This window comes from Mobula birostris, chromosome 8 (assembly GCF_030028105.1).
Source record: "Mobula birostris isolate sMobBir1 chromosome 8, sMobBir1.hap1, whole genome shotgun sequence".
Classification (NCBI taxonomy): Eukaryota; Metazoa; Chordata; class Chondrichthyes; order Myliobatiformes; family Myliobatidae; genus Mobula; species Mobula birostris.
This window is the reverse complement of record NC_092377.1, coordinates 70,114,790-70,130,873: the sequence shown is the minus strand read 5'-3', so window position 1 is coordinate 70,130,873 and position 16,084 is coordinate 70,114,790. Positions and strand designations below refer to the sequence as shown.

Below are 16,084 nucleotides of genomic sequence, written 5' to 3'. Positions count from 1 at the left end.
ACAAAGCTTCTTGCTAGGGCTTTCATTTGATTGATGTCCACTTGATCGCAATGGAATTGTTTCAGTATTTTTCATCACTGTTCATGGAATCGCTTTTCTGTCTCCAAACAGTAGGCAGGTGTCCACAGTTGAAAGCGATAATGAAGATGCAGTTGAGGCTGCAATTTCAATTGATCACAAAGTCTAACAGGTTGTATCAGATGCTACTGAAGGTCTTCCAGTCACGGTCATCAAGATCAAAGCAGAAACAGCTGTCGATCCACTTATTCAACATTTCTCCACATACCTCATTGACAGATAGCTAATCAAGTTTGAAGACGAAGTCATATACTTCTACCAAATCACACATCGCTCTCAACTGTGGACACCTGCCTACTGTTTGGAGACAGAAAAGCGATTCCACGAACAGTGATGAAAAGTACTGAAACAATTCCACTGTGATCAAGTGGGCATCAATCCAATGAAAGCCCTAGCAAGAAGTTTTGTGTACCAGCTGAGCATTTATGAAGTTACCTGCTGATTCATAAGTCTGAACATAAAAGGAGGCATTGGTGCGTGAAGGATGTGTGCAGTCTAACAGCGAGTGGTCGTTTTAGTCACTGTTCTTGTGATTGCAAGACCCTGTTGGACATTGTTAATGTGGAATGCTGCAAGTCTGATTCACTGATTTATTGACGGATGTTGGGGGAGCTATGTGGCCTCGGTTTTAATGAGGACTAGGCCTCAAGCACCGGTGTTGCCCTTTTACAACCCCACCTAGAGGAAGGCAGCCGAGTCAGTGTGCTCCACTGAAGGCAACATGACACATCATCAAATCTGAAGTCGGTGCTGCCCTCTAGTGTTCACTTGACAGAAGACAAGCCATATTGTGCTCGACTGCAGATTTCTGCAACATTCATTGATTTGGCCTTGGTCTATAGTTTTTTGTGACTGTATTTTACTGATATCTTATATGTGCTATATGTACTGTGTGTTGCACCTTGGTCCTGGAGTGATGCTTTTTCATTCGACTGTATTCATATGTGGTTGGATAACAATTAAACTTGAACTTGAACTGAACTGATCTGATATGACATCCGTATGCAGTGTACTTAGTGCTCGATGGCAGCAAAGAATCCAAGTACAGCCAAGCCACAACCATGGATTCAGCGACCTGAACTTGTTGTCCAGTACATATTGACTTTACTGGCCCAATCAACAGGTGTACCAACCTTGTCCTGATTGACACCTATTCCAAATGGCCAGAAGAATGATCTACGAAGTTGACAACAAGAGAGACTACCATTCAATTGCTGCTGCAGATCTTCAGCCACTTTGGGATGCTAGAAATGTTTGCTCACCCCCCCTATCATCCACAGTCCAGCAGCCAAGGCTCTCAACAGATTTCTACTCACATATCGAAATACACCACATCCAGGCCTTGAGAGAGGTCTCCAACTGAAGCATTCCTGGGAAGAAAACTGTGCAGTGTTGGATGCGTTGCTGCCACATCGTCCAACATCTGAGACGACAGATGGTCATGTGCACAAAGGCAGCCACACAGACATTGACTGACAGGTGAAGTCCTTCAAGGCTGAAGCTGCAGTGCAGGCCAGACAGTATCACAATGGGCAAGATCTCTGGGTACCAGGTCAGATTGTCAAATAAATGGGGAAAATACTCCATGAAGATATCATAGACAGACATCACTGTCATCATCACATCAACAAGTTGTGGCCACATGCTCCTGAAGGCACAAGTTTGTTGTGCAATCATCAAACACAGAGCTGGATCTTAATTTCCCTTCTGGAAGAGTTCAATTTACCCAGACTGAGTGAACCACCGGTTCCAGCACAGCCATAAGCAACATCACGACAAGAAAGCAACAGCTGCAGCCTCCAAGGACTAATCAACAAGTGTTCCCATCCAAATCAACCCTTGGCTCAAATCCTGCAGGTAATCATCTTCATGAAGGAGGTGTTACAACGAGCTGAAACAACTAACTCCTATTGGTCAGCTGACAACAAATCCTAGGCCGACTTTCATTGATTGGTCTTTGCTCCTATCAGTATCTTGAATGTTCTCAGGTAAATGATTTAAATAGTCATGTTTTCGGATGTATTGTTGAGTTTTGAGTTATTTAGTAGTTCACTGAATAAAGGCTTATTTCAAGTTCAGGCTCTGTTCCATCACCTCAGTAGTTACAGGTGAGCAAACACAACACTAGTACTATTGTGCTGGCTCAAATAACACAAGCTCTTACCTTGCAGAATAACTATGCATGGCACATTTGGTGAAAGTCTTCTGAAAATGCAAATATATCCATCAAATCCTCTCCATCCATTGTGGTTGAGACATCCTCAGAGTGCTAATAAATTTGTCAAACATGTCTTGAAACTATGCACACAATGCTTGAAAGACTCCAAATGTTCTGCTATTATTTAATAATTGATTCTAATACTGGGGAACAACTTATATTTACTCATTTTTTGAATAAAGGTATTCCAGTACAGTAATAATTTTTCAGTTCTCACATACTTTTCCAGATTCAGCAGGCTTCTTGCAAGATTATAACCACTGCATCCTAGGATACACATAATCAGGTCCTGGAGGCCTACAACTTTTATCCCTTTAGCCTGCCTTTTATTCAATTCCTCTCCATTTTTTCCATACTAGTAGGACACTTGCAATAGCTTTGCCCTTAACAAATCTGTGTTGGCATGCCCAAATTAATCCATATTATTCCAGATGATTATTAATTCCAAATCAAAGATTGTTAAAGCCTTTCCATTACAGAAGTTAAATCATCATGCCTGCAGTTGCTAGGCTTATCCTAATTCCTATTTTGAAGGAGGTAGTAACATTACCCCCCTCCAGTAACTTGAATACAAACAAGTTGCATGCTGAATTCGAAACAAACTGCAGATCCTGATAGTCAGAAACAGATATTCTTTAAGCTCAATTGTATCAGGGTTCTTCATTTTTGCTCTTTCCTCCCCATACATCCATTTGTTCTCTAACAACTCTGTAAATGTTAACCGCTTTGCTTCAGAAATGCCACACTATTAATTCTCCAGTCAAACCTATGCCGTACTCGTTTGAGAGTTCTAAATGAACCAAGTATTTACGCACAAAGATGGCAAAGCAGATAGTGGCCCCCCAAAAATTAAAAGCCATGGAAAAGCTATTCAACTAATTTTCTAACAAGAGTTGTTAAAGGTATAACAAATATACCTTTTGTTATAACAAATAGGTGAAATGGAAAATAGTTATATTAAAATTAGCTAGAAAACAATTACCTTTTAAAATACTAAAAGCTTTAAAGTACTGTTTTAAAGCACATATTCTCACTGCATTTACAGATTAGATTGATATCCACTTGAAATACTACCTAGATGACTATTGACAAAGTACACTTGTTGAGCAGCATGCTTGATTGGCACTCAGTTCACTACCCTAAAGATTTAATCTCTGCACAGTTGTTGCAAAGCTCCCAAAATACAGCTCAGAAGACCACTGCAGGATTTACAACCAGCAGTATCCCAGCATTACGATGGTATGTGAAGTGGATAGGAACTTGCAGTGGGGCTTTTCTCATCCACTAAATGTCCTTGTCCTCCTTGGTGATAGAGGTATTAGTTCAGGGAAGTGTTTGGTGTCTGTTCATAAATGCAGTTCCTCACACACCATAAATGCAAAGGTATACCATCTACAAAATGCAATATTCATTCAGATTCCAAATACACTTCTACAATTATTATCAGTAAGTGGACAAGAGTACTGCTGTACCACACCACTACCACTTGCAGATTCCAATCCAAGTCAAAACCATTCGAATCTGGAAACATTGCCAGCCCTTCAATGCTTCCTGGAATACTCTATCCAATAGTTCTACGGAAACACCTTTACTAAAGGACTGCACAGTTCAAGGCCACAGTTCACCATGCTCTCAGGAACAATTTGGAAAAAGGTAACAAATATTTGCCTTGCCAGCAGCACCCAGAACCCAAAAACTGAAGTGAACTGCAAAGTAGAACAGCTATTCAGCCAACAAAAATAGTAGATTTGATTCCATAATGTTGCCCTCTCCTTCAACTAAGTCATAAATACAATCGCCCACAAGGACATGATAGATAGCCTTTAGTTTACAGTATAGACAAAGACAGTTTATCATTACCCGACTTTGATCACATGTAGAAGTGCTCACGTCAGAAGCAGTAACGCATGCAGTTGGTGTTTGACCTATTGAAGCTATCTTCTCTGCAGCTGATATTGGTTTGACTGGTTCTTTGGTAGGTTCTAGCATGCCCTGGAATAAACCAGAAAGTAATCTACTTAAAATATATACTAAAAGTACATGCTTGTGGGATTAAGGTAGTAGAAATGAGCAAGAATTTAGATCCACAGACAAACAATATCAGTGTAGCCAACATGTGAGAATATGATTCAGCAATATATTTTGAAATTTGACCTTTTACATTTTTATCAAAAGAATAAAACAGAAATCATTGGTAACAAATGCAAGTTACACAAAAACTCAAAATGCTGGGAATATCAATGAGGTGAGGAATGAATTAATCAGGATAAAAACAGTTAACTGTTCAGATAAATAAACTTTCATTACAACTATAACAATGTGTTGCTGGAATTGAGAGTATTCTGGAAAGCAATGAGCTTAAAATGCAGAACTTCACATAAGTGCCTTCTGTAAGGAAGTGGTGTGTTCCAAGAATAGGGAAAGCAGCAGGCATCTTTGTCATCTGGGCAAAAAAAAAGTCAAGCACAATACAGGAAGAAAACAGACAAGCATAAATTACAAAGAAAAAATGGTGGGACATAAACATGGACTAAACAGAAAAAACACATCACAATAAAAATCAATATTTTACATAACTTTGTTGGAAACAAACACTTGTAAGGCCACAGATTGTTGAGCTGCAATAATCTACCATGTGTTTAAAAACCTCAGATTATTCCTGATTGAAGACTCTACCTTGTGACTGCTTCATAATGTGGAATTTTGTGGAAATAGTTAATGTGTACAATGCAAACATAAATAAATGACCATTACAGCCTTTGCATTTCTATTTAGTGAATTCTAATAAATAGACATCCAAAGACTACAATCATAAATATACTAGAGGAACATGGCATCTATGATAAACACAGATTCTTCAGATACTGGAAATCCAGAGTCACACTGCAGGAACTCAGCAGGTCAGACAGCATCAATGGAAATGAACAAGACACTTCAGATTATTGCAGGACTGGAAAGGAAGGGGGAATATGCCAGAATAAGAAGCAGGGAGGAGAGGCAGGAATACAAGACAGACGATAAGTGAAGCCCATCGCGAATGTACAGTCAATGTTGAGTCTCACCAACATAGAGAACGCTGCATCAGGAGCACCGGATACAGTAGACAGTTCCAACAGGTTCGCAAGTGAAGTGTTGCCACACCTGGAAGGACAGTTTGGAGCTGAACTGGGGTGAGTGGGCAGGTGAAGCACTTCTCCTGCTTCCAGGGATAAGTGCTAGCATTCCTCGGTGGCCAACCATTTTAACTCCAATCCTAATGGACATGTTGGTCCATGGCCTCCTCTTCTGCCACACTCAGGGTGGAGGAGCAACACCTTGTATTCCATCTCGGTAGTCTCTAAACTGATGGTATGAACATCACTTTCACCAACTTCCATTATTTTTTCCCCTCTCCTACACCTTCTTCAATTTCCCACTCTGCCCCACCCCTACTTCTTTTTCTCAGCTGCCTATCACTTCTTCTGGTGCCCTTCCTCCTCCTCTTTCTCCCCTCTCCTACCAAATTCCTTCTTCTCCAGCCCTTTACTTTTTCCATTTGTCACCTCCCAGCTTCCTACTTCATCCATCTTCTCCCACCAACTTGGCTTCACCTATCACCTTCTGGCTTATACTCCTCCCGCACCCCCCCCCCCCCCATTCTGGCATCTTTCCCCCTTCCTTTCCAGTGCTGATGAAGGGTCTCAGCCCAACACATTGACCGTTTCTTCATTTCAATATATGCTGCCTGGCCTGCTGAATTCCTCCAGCATTTTGTGTGTTGCTCTGGAATCAATGATGGTAATTTATGGATTTTGATTTTTCACAGGCCACATGCACACCAGAAGTAGCCAGTAGTTCATTAACTAGTAGTGCTTACTGTCACACCATCACTAATGTAGTTATCAATTTCTGAGAAAATTTAGCACTGTATTTGATGTTCAAGATGTCAAAAATCACACAGCACCAAATTTTGACTATTACATGCAAAGCTTAAATATATGTGACAAAAATATTTTTATAAATTTGAACTTACCAGACCAGATGCATAAGCAGGAACAATAACAGGCTGTTTCCTTTGTCCGGTAAACAACTTTTAAAATGAAAAAGACAAATATATCATTAAATATAATGCTAAACTAGAACAAGATAATTACCATAAATCTGACACTAATAAGTTGCATAAGTTTATACAAGTTCCACAAAATACAGAAAGTTTATATTTCTAATTTAAATTATGTTTCTAATTTGCTGTTTCTAATTAGATAAGTTCTAATTTGCTTTTATCAACAAGTCTGTCAGCTACGTTGGATAGTTGGCAATTTGCTCTCCGTTCCACTGAGCTTAACCAACAACTGAGGTTATATTCCAAGAAGAATCTTCGAAGTACTAAGAACTAACTCACTCCCAACCATGTCAAATGCTGAAAGAACAATTAATTTGCTGAGTAAATTGCCTATTTCAGTGGCTAATTCAATGTAAGTAGGGGAGTTCTCACAAATGAAATGATTGTTCTCTTCATTGTTAACGAGGCATCACTGTTACAGAATGACTTATTTGCTTGTACTAACATGGAATAAAAGGGAAGTTCAAGAATCAGGAGAAAGCAGCTGCATGAACAAAAGGAGCTGCACAAACAGAACTAACTTTTCTTTGTTTAATATATGTGATTTGCCTACGACAGAAACAATTAATTCCAAGCAACCATAGTACATGCCATATATAATATACAAGTGAATTAAAGCCCAAAGACCAGGACTTACTATGTTTCGGGTATCAATTCCAAGAGAAATCAGAAGCTTTTTGTTGCTATGCGATCCACCCCACTGGTACCTCAGGCCGTGAGCATCTTCTACATCTTGTAGTTCAGTCCACACAGCTAACAATTCGCTGCACAATCAAAAGGCATCACAAGACTTTTCACCATGATACTTGAATCAGCACATTAAATATTGCACTTATAAATGAATTTCTTTCACAGCTGACAATGTAAGCAAGTTTTAGCATATAGAATTCTTACATAATTCAAAGCAGAGTACAATTGGCTACAATACAGTGCAAAATATTATGGTTGTTACATAGAATTTTGCAACAAATTAGCTCAACTTTGAGCTTTATTAATAAAATTAATTACTTTCAAAACTAACTGAATAAGAATTTAATCTTCTACCTCGTGTTCGGTCTTCAGCCTTACCCCTTATTTGCTTGGGCCTTCTCTTCTTCCTCAAATCCAGACTGCAAAAGCTGTCTCAGAGAAGATACTTCTACTTCGTTTATCTTTAGTACCGGCGCTGGAGGAAAACATGTTTGGAATATGCGACCCAGGCGGTTTAGCAGGACCTGTATTAAACGGGCAGCAACAAATAATAGTTTTCTTTCCCCCCAATTCTAACCACTATTAAAAAAGTCAAATTTAATGAGAATACAAAACAGAATAGAACCCATGGCAGTCATTGCTATGATCTGCTGGTTTTTAAGTGTCTTCACACTTTGCTTGTTTCTAATGAAAATCTATTCCCCACTCCGTTCCCATCATTAAGGAAGGAAGGTCAAATTCAATGGCTAAAGAGTGACTGATATTACTGATGAACATTGTAACCATAGGAAGGGAGCACAAAATGATGCAATATTTGCAAGAATCCCAAAGGGATCAAAGGAACAAAACCATCTGCAGAACGTTGCATGAACATGCAACAGCAGCACTATAACTGTAATAGCTTCGTCTCCAAAGAACATTTGAATTCAGCTTATTTGACAGCACAAGACTCATTTTCATCATCCTTATATTTTAAGCAAACAGACCTATATTTTGCAGTCAAAGTGATCAGCACACATCTCAAAGGAAGCAACCTACAAAAGCAGAGTGACCTCCACAGCATCTACTGCTCACCAGAAATTCAATGGAATCACTGGCATTCAATCATAAAGTCACAAAGCAGCCAGCTGTAATAAAAATTGCTCTCCAAGAGCAAACCAAGGAAAATGACAAAGTGTAACTTCAGCAATATTTTAATTCGCACTCTGTAAAATGGCTAAAGACTGGAAGATGCATTTTGTTGAAACATTGTGCTTTTTAAGTTAATTTGGAATCCAAAGTATGTTGAAATATTTATCAACGAGATTTAGAATTCAAATACATATTTTTAAAAAGAGAGCCAGAGTCTACCAACTAGAAATAAATTGATATTCCTTTAAAAGTTACCTCACGGCACAAAGTGTAACAATTCCAGGATACATTACAGTAAACAACAGGAATTCTGCAGATGCTAGAAATTCAAGCAACACACATAAAAATTGCTGGTGAACGCAGCAGGCAAGGCAGCATCTCGAGGAAGAGGTGCAGTCGACGTTTCAGGCCGAGACCCTTCGTCATTACAGTAAAAACAGTTTGAAAATATCTCATGCTTTGGTCAATCCACTGACTTCTGGAGATCAACAGCAGCATAGCTTAACATCAAGTTCATTTCATTGTATATATACGATAGCAAAAGCTGCCATCAATTTGACAATATAATGAAAATGAATGATGGCAGATGTGCAGTCACTGCAGATACAAAATCAAGGGTATTGTTTAAAAATACATTGAAATAGTCTGGCATTCATTTAAAACACATAATAGTTAAACATGGAATCAGCACAGAATATTAAATGTGCAAATACCATTGCAAGCTAGTGGCTCCACAATATTAATATTGATGAAACAAATTGGTCAAGACTCTGTCTTGACAGTATGACAAATACAATAAATGTTCGACTTAGATTAGTACAATATAATTTTTTTACACCAATTATATATTACACCACAAAAAATAAATAGATTAAATTCAAATCTATCCGATAAATGCTTTCAGTGTAATCAAGAAATTGGTACTTTCTTACATTCTACTTGGTCTTGTTTTAAAATTCAACCCTTTTGGATAAATTTAAGAGTCTTATTGGAACAAATTACTGGAACTCAACTTCCACATAACCCTGTGTTATTTCTATTAGGTGATATTGAAGGGATAAAGCCGAAACTTAAATTGAATAAATATCAGAAAGAATTTATAAAAATTGAATTGGCAGTAGCTAAGAAGACTATAGCAGTTACTTGGAAATCTGATTCGTATTTAGGTATGAATCGTTGGAATAATGAAATGGCTAGTTCTATTCCACTCGAAAAAATTACTTATAATTTAAGAGATAAATATGTAACATTTTTGAATATTTGGCGCCCTTATTTACAAAAGATAGGATGGCATATTTAAGTGCTCCGATAAAGATCTTGGTCTCTTGGGGAAAGTAACGAATAAGTATACCAAATTTATTTTGAATTCCATGGAGCATGTGGAAATCTTCCAATACCCAGGCGGTTCTTCTTTTTTTTCTTCTTTCTTTTTAGGTAGGACTTTATATGGGGGGAGGGTAGATATTATCTTTTCATGTATTCTTTTTGAAAACTCAATAAAAATTATATTAAAAAAAAAACAATTGCTGCATGAGAGCAGAAAGGCCTCAGTGCAGCCTATGGGGTGCCACAAGGAATGTAATTAGATAATGTGAGTGGGCAAGACTTTACCACCAAATGGTCATTTGCTCTTTACAGATGGCAAAGTCAGAGAGACAATCCTACATTAATTTTGGCATGATAGCTAATGGCTGAAGCACTCACTCTTTTCAAATTTGCTGATAATTCCTTACAAACAACTTGGGGAGGTGTCCCATAGACCAGTTAAACAACAACATGAAAGAGCTGAATTCAAAGAATCACATCACGTAGAAAACATACAGGTCTCCTCCACACACCCTCAGTAAACCCTGCTGAGCGCCTCCAGTGCTTTATGTGTTATTGAAGGGAAATGGACAGCTGTGTTTCGGGTCAAGACTGGACTGAAAGAAGGGAGATAGCAGGTATAAAAGGTGGAGAGAAAGAGTGGTGCAAGAGCTGACAGGTGTTGGGTAGATCAGGTGAAGGGGCTGATAAGACGATGAAAGGGAGCAGTATAACGTGAATGGTATCAGAAGCTGAAGGGTGATACATAGAAATGACTAATGGCTGAGGACCACTGACCAGAAACTTAACTGGACAGGTCACAAGAATAATTTGACAAGAGCAGGTCAAAAGGTAGTCATTGCACAGCGTTAGCTCCTGAAGCATTTTCACCATCTGCAAAGCAGAATTGAGGAATAAGATGAGTAGTGTTTACTTTCTTGAATGAGCCCAGCTCCATCAAAATTCAAGCTCTGTGCCAAGAATGAAGAAGCCACCTTGCCTGTCATCCTGTTCACTTCATTCCTTTCACCAACAGGTGCAGTAGTTGCAGTGTATTGCAGTTACTCACCTTGAATACTAGTTACTCGGTAATCATGATCTCCACCAACAAGGCAGACAAGTGAAGCAGACATATGGAAACACCATCTGCATGCTCAAGTCGCACACTACCACAACTGGAAAGATACTGCTGCTACTACATCTCAAAAGGGTAGAGATCCCTGTTCCAAATTCTACGTTCTAAACCCATACAACTAAGGCTGAAGGCATAACTGTACAGCCAGATTCATATAGTGAAATGAAAACAAGTTGCAATAAGGGTAAAGACAATGGAATATAGGGTTCAGGTTGTGTTTAGTCATATTGATGATAGATCCTTAAAATTATGAGAAGTTTAAGTCAGTACAAGTTTGCTGCCTGTTAATAATTCAGTGGTAATGGAAACCTAAGCTTGCTATTTTAAAAAAAGGGTCAGGTATCAAAAGAACAAAGACATATCATATGTTGCACTAATAACTAAGAGCACCAAAGCAGTAGCCTAATGTAATCCACTCTTTAATATGAAATGCCATTACAAATAACAACAAACAGATAAATTTTGCTCTACAACACGTGTCAAGTTTCACCTACTTTTGAGATCATAATAATCAGATTATTAACCTGTAGCACATTGATGACAGCCTCAAATTTGATGTAAAAGAGGACCCTATCCATTTCATCAAAAATTATTTTAGTATATTCAAGGAGATACTGCTCAAATTAGAAATATTGCTCATCTTCTGATGTCGTTTGGGAACAAGCGCAGTCCAGGTCAAGAATACACAATTCTTATGGTTAATTAATGAAAATTCACAATGGATAACCATAAAGATACCAACTCTTGTTTCCTAAACTACAAAAATAAACTTTAAAAGCAAAAACTGATTGTAAATCTCTGCAGATACAAACAGACTGGACCATGTTTATACAAGCAGACATGGTACTTACAGAGCCACCCCACAGCCTCATGTTGGCCTCTCTGACCACATCTCCATGTTATTCCCAGCATACTAACTGCTGCTGAAAATGAAGAATTCAGTCAAGGGGACCATGACTGTATGGCCTAATGAAGCAATCTCTATGCTTCAGGACTGCTTTGAATAGACAACCTGGCAGATGTTCAAGGAGGCCACCATAAACAAAGAAGATACAGAATTTGAGGAACGCATCTTGTCTATCACTGAGTACATCTGTAAGCACACAGATGTCATCGGTACCTCAGGAATGGTCATCTCATGGCATAATCAGAAGCCCTGGCTGAATGGAGAGGTGTGCTCCCTGGGATGCTGGAGACAGAACAGCTCTCAAAGCAGCCAGGAGAAACCTCTTATTAGGCATCAAAGCAAAAAGAGTGCCTATGCACAAAAAAATTCAGGAACACCTGTTCAATAACAAACCCAGGCACGTGGCTAGGCATCAAAGGCATTACCGACTATGCAAGGAAAAACAGCGTAACGAAGCTACTCCTCTTCCAGGTGAGCAGACACTTTCTGTAACAGCAGCAGTCATGAGAAGGGCTCTGTAGAGAGTCAACCCCTATAAAGCAGCTGGGCCAGACAACATCACAGAGAGAGTACTCAGGAAGTGTGCACACCAGCTCACTGATGTCTTCATGGATATCTTCAACATTTCACTCATACAGGCTGCTGTCTCCACTTGTTTCTAATCAGCCACCATCACCCTTGTACCAAAGAACTCTACACCTTCAGAATAAAATGCCTATTGCCCAGTGGCATTGACACCAATCATCATGAAGTGCTTTGAACAACTGGTAATAGTACATACCAAAAACTCCAGTCCTGCCATATTGGACATTCACCAATATGCTTACCAAAAGAACTGATCTACAACAGATGCCATAGCATCTGTCATATATCTGGCCTTGAAATAGAAAGAAAGGACATTTACGACAGAATGCTGTTTCTAGATTTCAGTTTGGCATTCAACAGCATTGTCCCACAGACTTCAGTGAACAGGCTCCTACAGGGTCTGTGCAACTGGGGCTGGACGTCCTAACGAACAGATCTCAGATAGTTAGGATACACTATCACTCCTCCCTCCCCATCCTCAAAACAGGGATCCTCCAGTGCTGTACACACTGCTCATGCACAACTGCACAGCCCAACACCCGAGTTCCCCAATGACACGACAGTGGTGGGGGTCATCAACAAAAACAATGAGACAGCCTACAGAGAGGTGGAAGAGGTCAAGGCCTGGCACCAGATAAATAACCCCTTCCTCAACGTCAACAAGCCAAAGGTGATGGTTATTGACTTAAGAACTTGCACCACTCACACTCCTTTTTAAATTGGTGGCGCAGTGGAAGCTGCAATCAGTTTCAAAATCCTGGGAGTACAGATCTCACACAACCCCTCATCATGACTCTAGAACACATTCAACACAATCAAGAAAGCTCACAGGCACCTCTACTTATGAGGCTGAAGAGAGCTGGACTATGCACATCAATACATGGAGCGATTTGAGCAAATGCTGTGTAAATACTGCCCATACACAATTATCGGTTGGCAAGAAATAACAGATCGCACACTGCTAAAATTATGAAGTATATTTACTAATTTGAACTTTATCAGTTATTATGAAAAAGAAATGAAAAGGGGGAAAAAGTGCACATTACAGTTAAACCAGACAAATGTGCATATAATTGTTGGAGCTTGTTGCTTCCAAAGCTGGGTATTCAGGTGTATATCTCTTATGCACTGAACCCAGGGTCTTCATAAAAGCACACGCCAAATTTTTTTAACTCCCTTTAAAGGCCACTTAGAACAAGAAAACACACACACAAACACACAGTATTACCCTTTCTAATTGGAGCCATTCATCCACACAAAGCACTTCTTGCAACAGGAACTTTCCTTCCAATGGCATTCTGCAGCATCTTACCTTCTGTCCTGCTCCACAGCTCCCACCAAAAGACCCCAAACTGCACTACAATCCATCACAAAACTCTCTCTGCCCCACCTTCTAGAACTTCTCCAGATCTCACCATCCTGACTGGCTGACACCACATACCTCAGATGAACAGCAAGGCTTCTTATCTTTAGCCAAAACCAAAACATTATACCAGTGTGACACACTGCTTTTGCAGAAAACTGCTAAACTGAAATGTCTACAGCATAGTAGTAGAAATCTCAACATAGTCGCAGTCATACTTCATTAATCCCGGGGGAAATTGGTTTTTGTTACAGTTGCTCCATAAGTAATAAAAGAACCATAAATAGTTAAATAGTAATATGTAAATTATGAAATAAGTCCAGGACCAGCCTATTGGGTCAGGGTGTCTGACCCTCCAAGGGAGGAGTTGTAAAGTTTGATGGCCGCAGGCAGGAATGACTTCCTATGATGCTCAGTGCTGCATCTCGGTGGAATGAGTCTCTGGCTGAATGTACTCCTGTGCCCACCCAGTACATTATCTAGTGGATGGGAGACATTGACCAAGATGGCATGCAACTTAGACAGCATCCTCTTTAACAAGGCATTACATGAGAAAATCGGCAGGTGCTGGAAATCCAAAGCAATACACACAAACTCAGCAGGCCAGGCAGCATCTATGGAAAAAAAGTACAGGTGTGCCCCACTTTTAGAACGTTCGTTTTACAAAACCTCGCTGTTACAAAAGACCTACATTAGTTACCTGTTTTCGCTAACAGAAGGTGCTTTCACTGTTATGAGAAAAAGCAGTGCGCTATAAAAGGCAGCGCGCGCCCCGAGCAGCCAAGCTCCTCCCCCGGAACTGCATTCTCGCCGGCACTGCTTAAACACGTGCCTGTGAGCAGCCAGTAGCAAGATGAGTTCTAAGGTATCGGAAAAGCTTAAAAGAGTTCATAAGGGTGTTACACTTAACGTAAAACTAGACATAATTACGCGTTTCGATCGTGGTGAACGAAGTAAGGACAAAGTGAGTTTGGCTTGTGGAAGTTGGCAGAGATGATGTTGAAGAGGTTTTGGCATCCCATGACCAAGAACTGATAGATGAAGAGCTGATGCAAATGGAAGAGGAAAGGATAACAATCGAAACCAAATGCAGTAGTGAACGGACTGAAAGTGAAGTCGTCCAGGAACTGAACATGAAGCAATTGCGTAAGATTTTAGCTGCAATTGACAACTATGGTTGCAGAGAAGTATGACTTTAATTTTGAAAGGGTACATAGGTTTAGGGTATATCTGCAAGATGGTTTGAGTGCTTACAAAGAACTGTATGATAGAAAAATCTGCGAGGTTAAGCAGTCAAGCATACTGTCGTTTTTCCAAGCCTTCCACATCAGCCACAGCAGATGACGAACCTTGACCTTCGACATCGAGGCAGGCAGACATAGAAGAAGATGACCTGCCTGCTCTGATGGAAACAGACGGTGATGAGATGACACCCCAGTGTCCCACCAACCCAACCCCCGGGCCACGGACCGATACATTGCTGCAGCGAATGCAGTGGTAGCCAGGACGCACCCAACACATCTTTAAGAAAAAAAGCCAAAATAAACAAGCTAATTAATTAGGTGCTGCCCGGCATGTAATTGTCGGCCTAGATCAGGGGCAATTGCCGATTGCGTCGCCTCTGATCTGGGCCGACATTTACATGCTGTGCGGCACCTAATTAATTAGCTTGTTTATTTCGGCTTTTTTCTTAAAGATGTGCTGGGTGCGTCCCGGCCACCGCTGTACCACTGCATGTTTCGCGGATCGGTATCGGTCGGCGGCCTGGAGGGTGGGGGCCACCGCACCACACCAACCTCTGACGACTCAGTCTAACACACCATCATCAGTGTGCTCGGCGCCGTCTTCCCAATTCCGGTAAGTGATACTACACTGCACATACATTATTTCTACTTTATACTGTATGGGCTGTGTATTTTTATGCGTTATTTGGTATGATTTGGCAGCTTCATAGCTTAAAGGTTACTGGAGAGAGTGTTTCTGCCGAGAGCGCTTGCGTGAGATTTTCACTGCAGAGAACAGTGCGGCAATGATTGTAGAGGAGTATTTCTACTTTATATAGGCTGTGTATTTATCATATAATTCCTGCTTTTACTATATGTTACTGTTATTTTAGGTTTTATGTGTTATTTGGCATGATTTGGTAGGTTATTTTTGGGTCTGCGAACACTCACAAATTTTTCCCTTATGGTAACTTATGGTAACTGCTTCTTCGCTTTACGACATTCCAGCTTACGAACCGTTTCATAGGAACGCTCTACCTTCGGATGGCGGGGGAAACCTGTACTGGAGAGGGAACAAATGCAACCTCCTGTTGGGAAATGAAGCTGAGCAAGTGTATAAGAGTCAATGGGGAAGCACTTTAGGACCAATTACCTTAATTCTACTGATCTTAATATATTGTTATAAAAGATGAGACTGGTCCACAAATTAGATTCCTAAATTGGGGCAAGGCAATTTTTGATTGTATTAAATAGGTACTTGAAAAGATTGATTGAGAGAAGCTGTTTGCAGATAACAATATGCCATGCAAGTGGAAGGCTTTTAAAAGTGAGAGAAGGGCAGCTTAG

The 16,084-nt window shown here is 40.1% G+C and overlaps 1 protein-coding gene across 3 annotated transcripts in view; it reads right to left on the bottom strand.

Moving 5' to 3' along the window:
* Window positions 1-16,084, bottom strand: part of LOC140201385 (aftiphilin-like) — a 97,453-nt gene that overhangs the window by 37,236 nt on the left and 44,133 nt on the right. For 2 of the 3 annotated variants that reach the window (XM_072265419.1, XM_072265421.1), the window contains exons 3-6: window positions 7,467-7,612; window positions 7,036-7,162; window positions 6,309-6,365; window positions 4,157-4,288 (exon numbers count right to left, since the gene is read on the bottom strand). In XM_072265419.1, the coding sequence (XP_072121520.1) occupies window positions 4,157-4,288; window positions 6,309-6,365; window positions 7,036-7,162; window positions 7,467-7,612 (462 nt within the window). The remainder of the gene's footprint in view (window positions 1-4,156; window positions 4,289-6,308; window positions 6,366-7,035; window positions 7,163-7,466; window positions 7,613-16,084) is intronic. The other variant, XM_072265420.1, reaches the window with a different exon arrangement.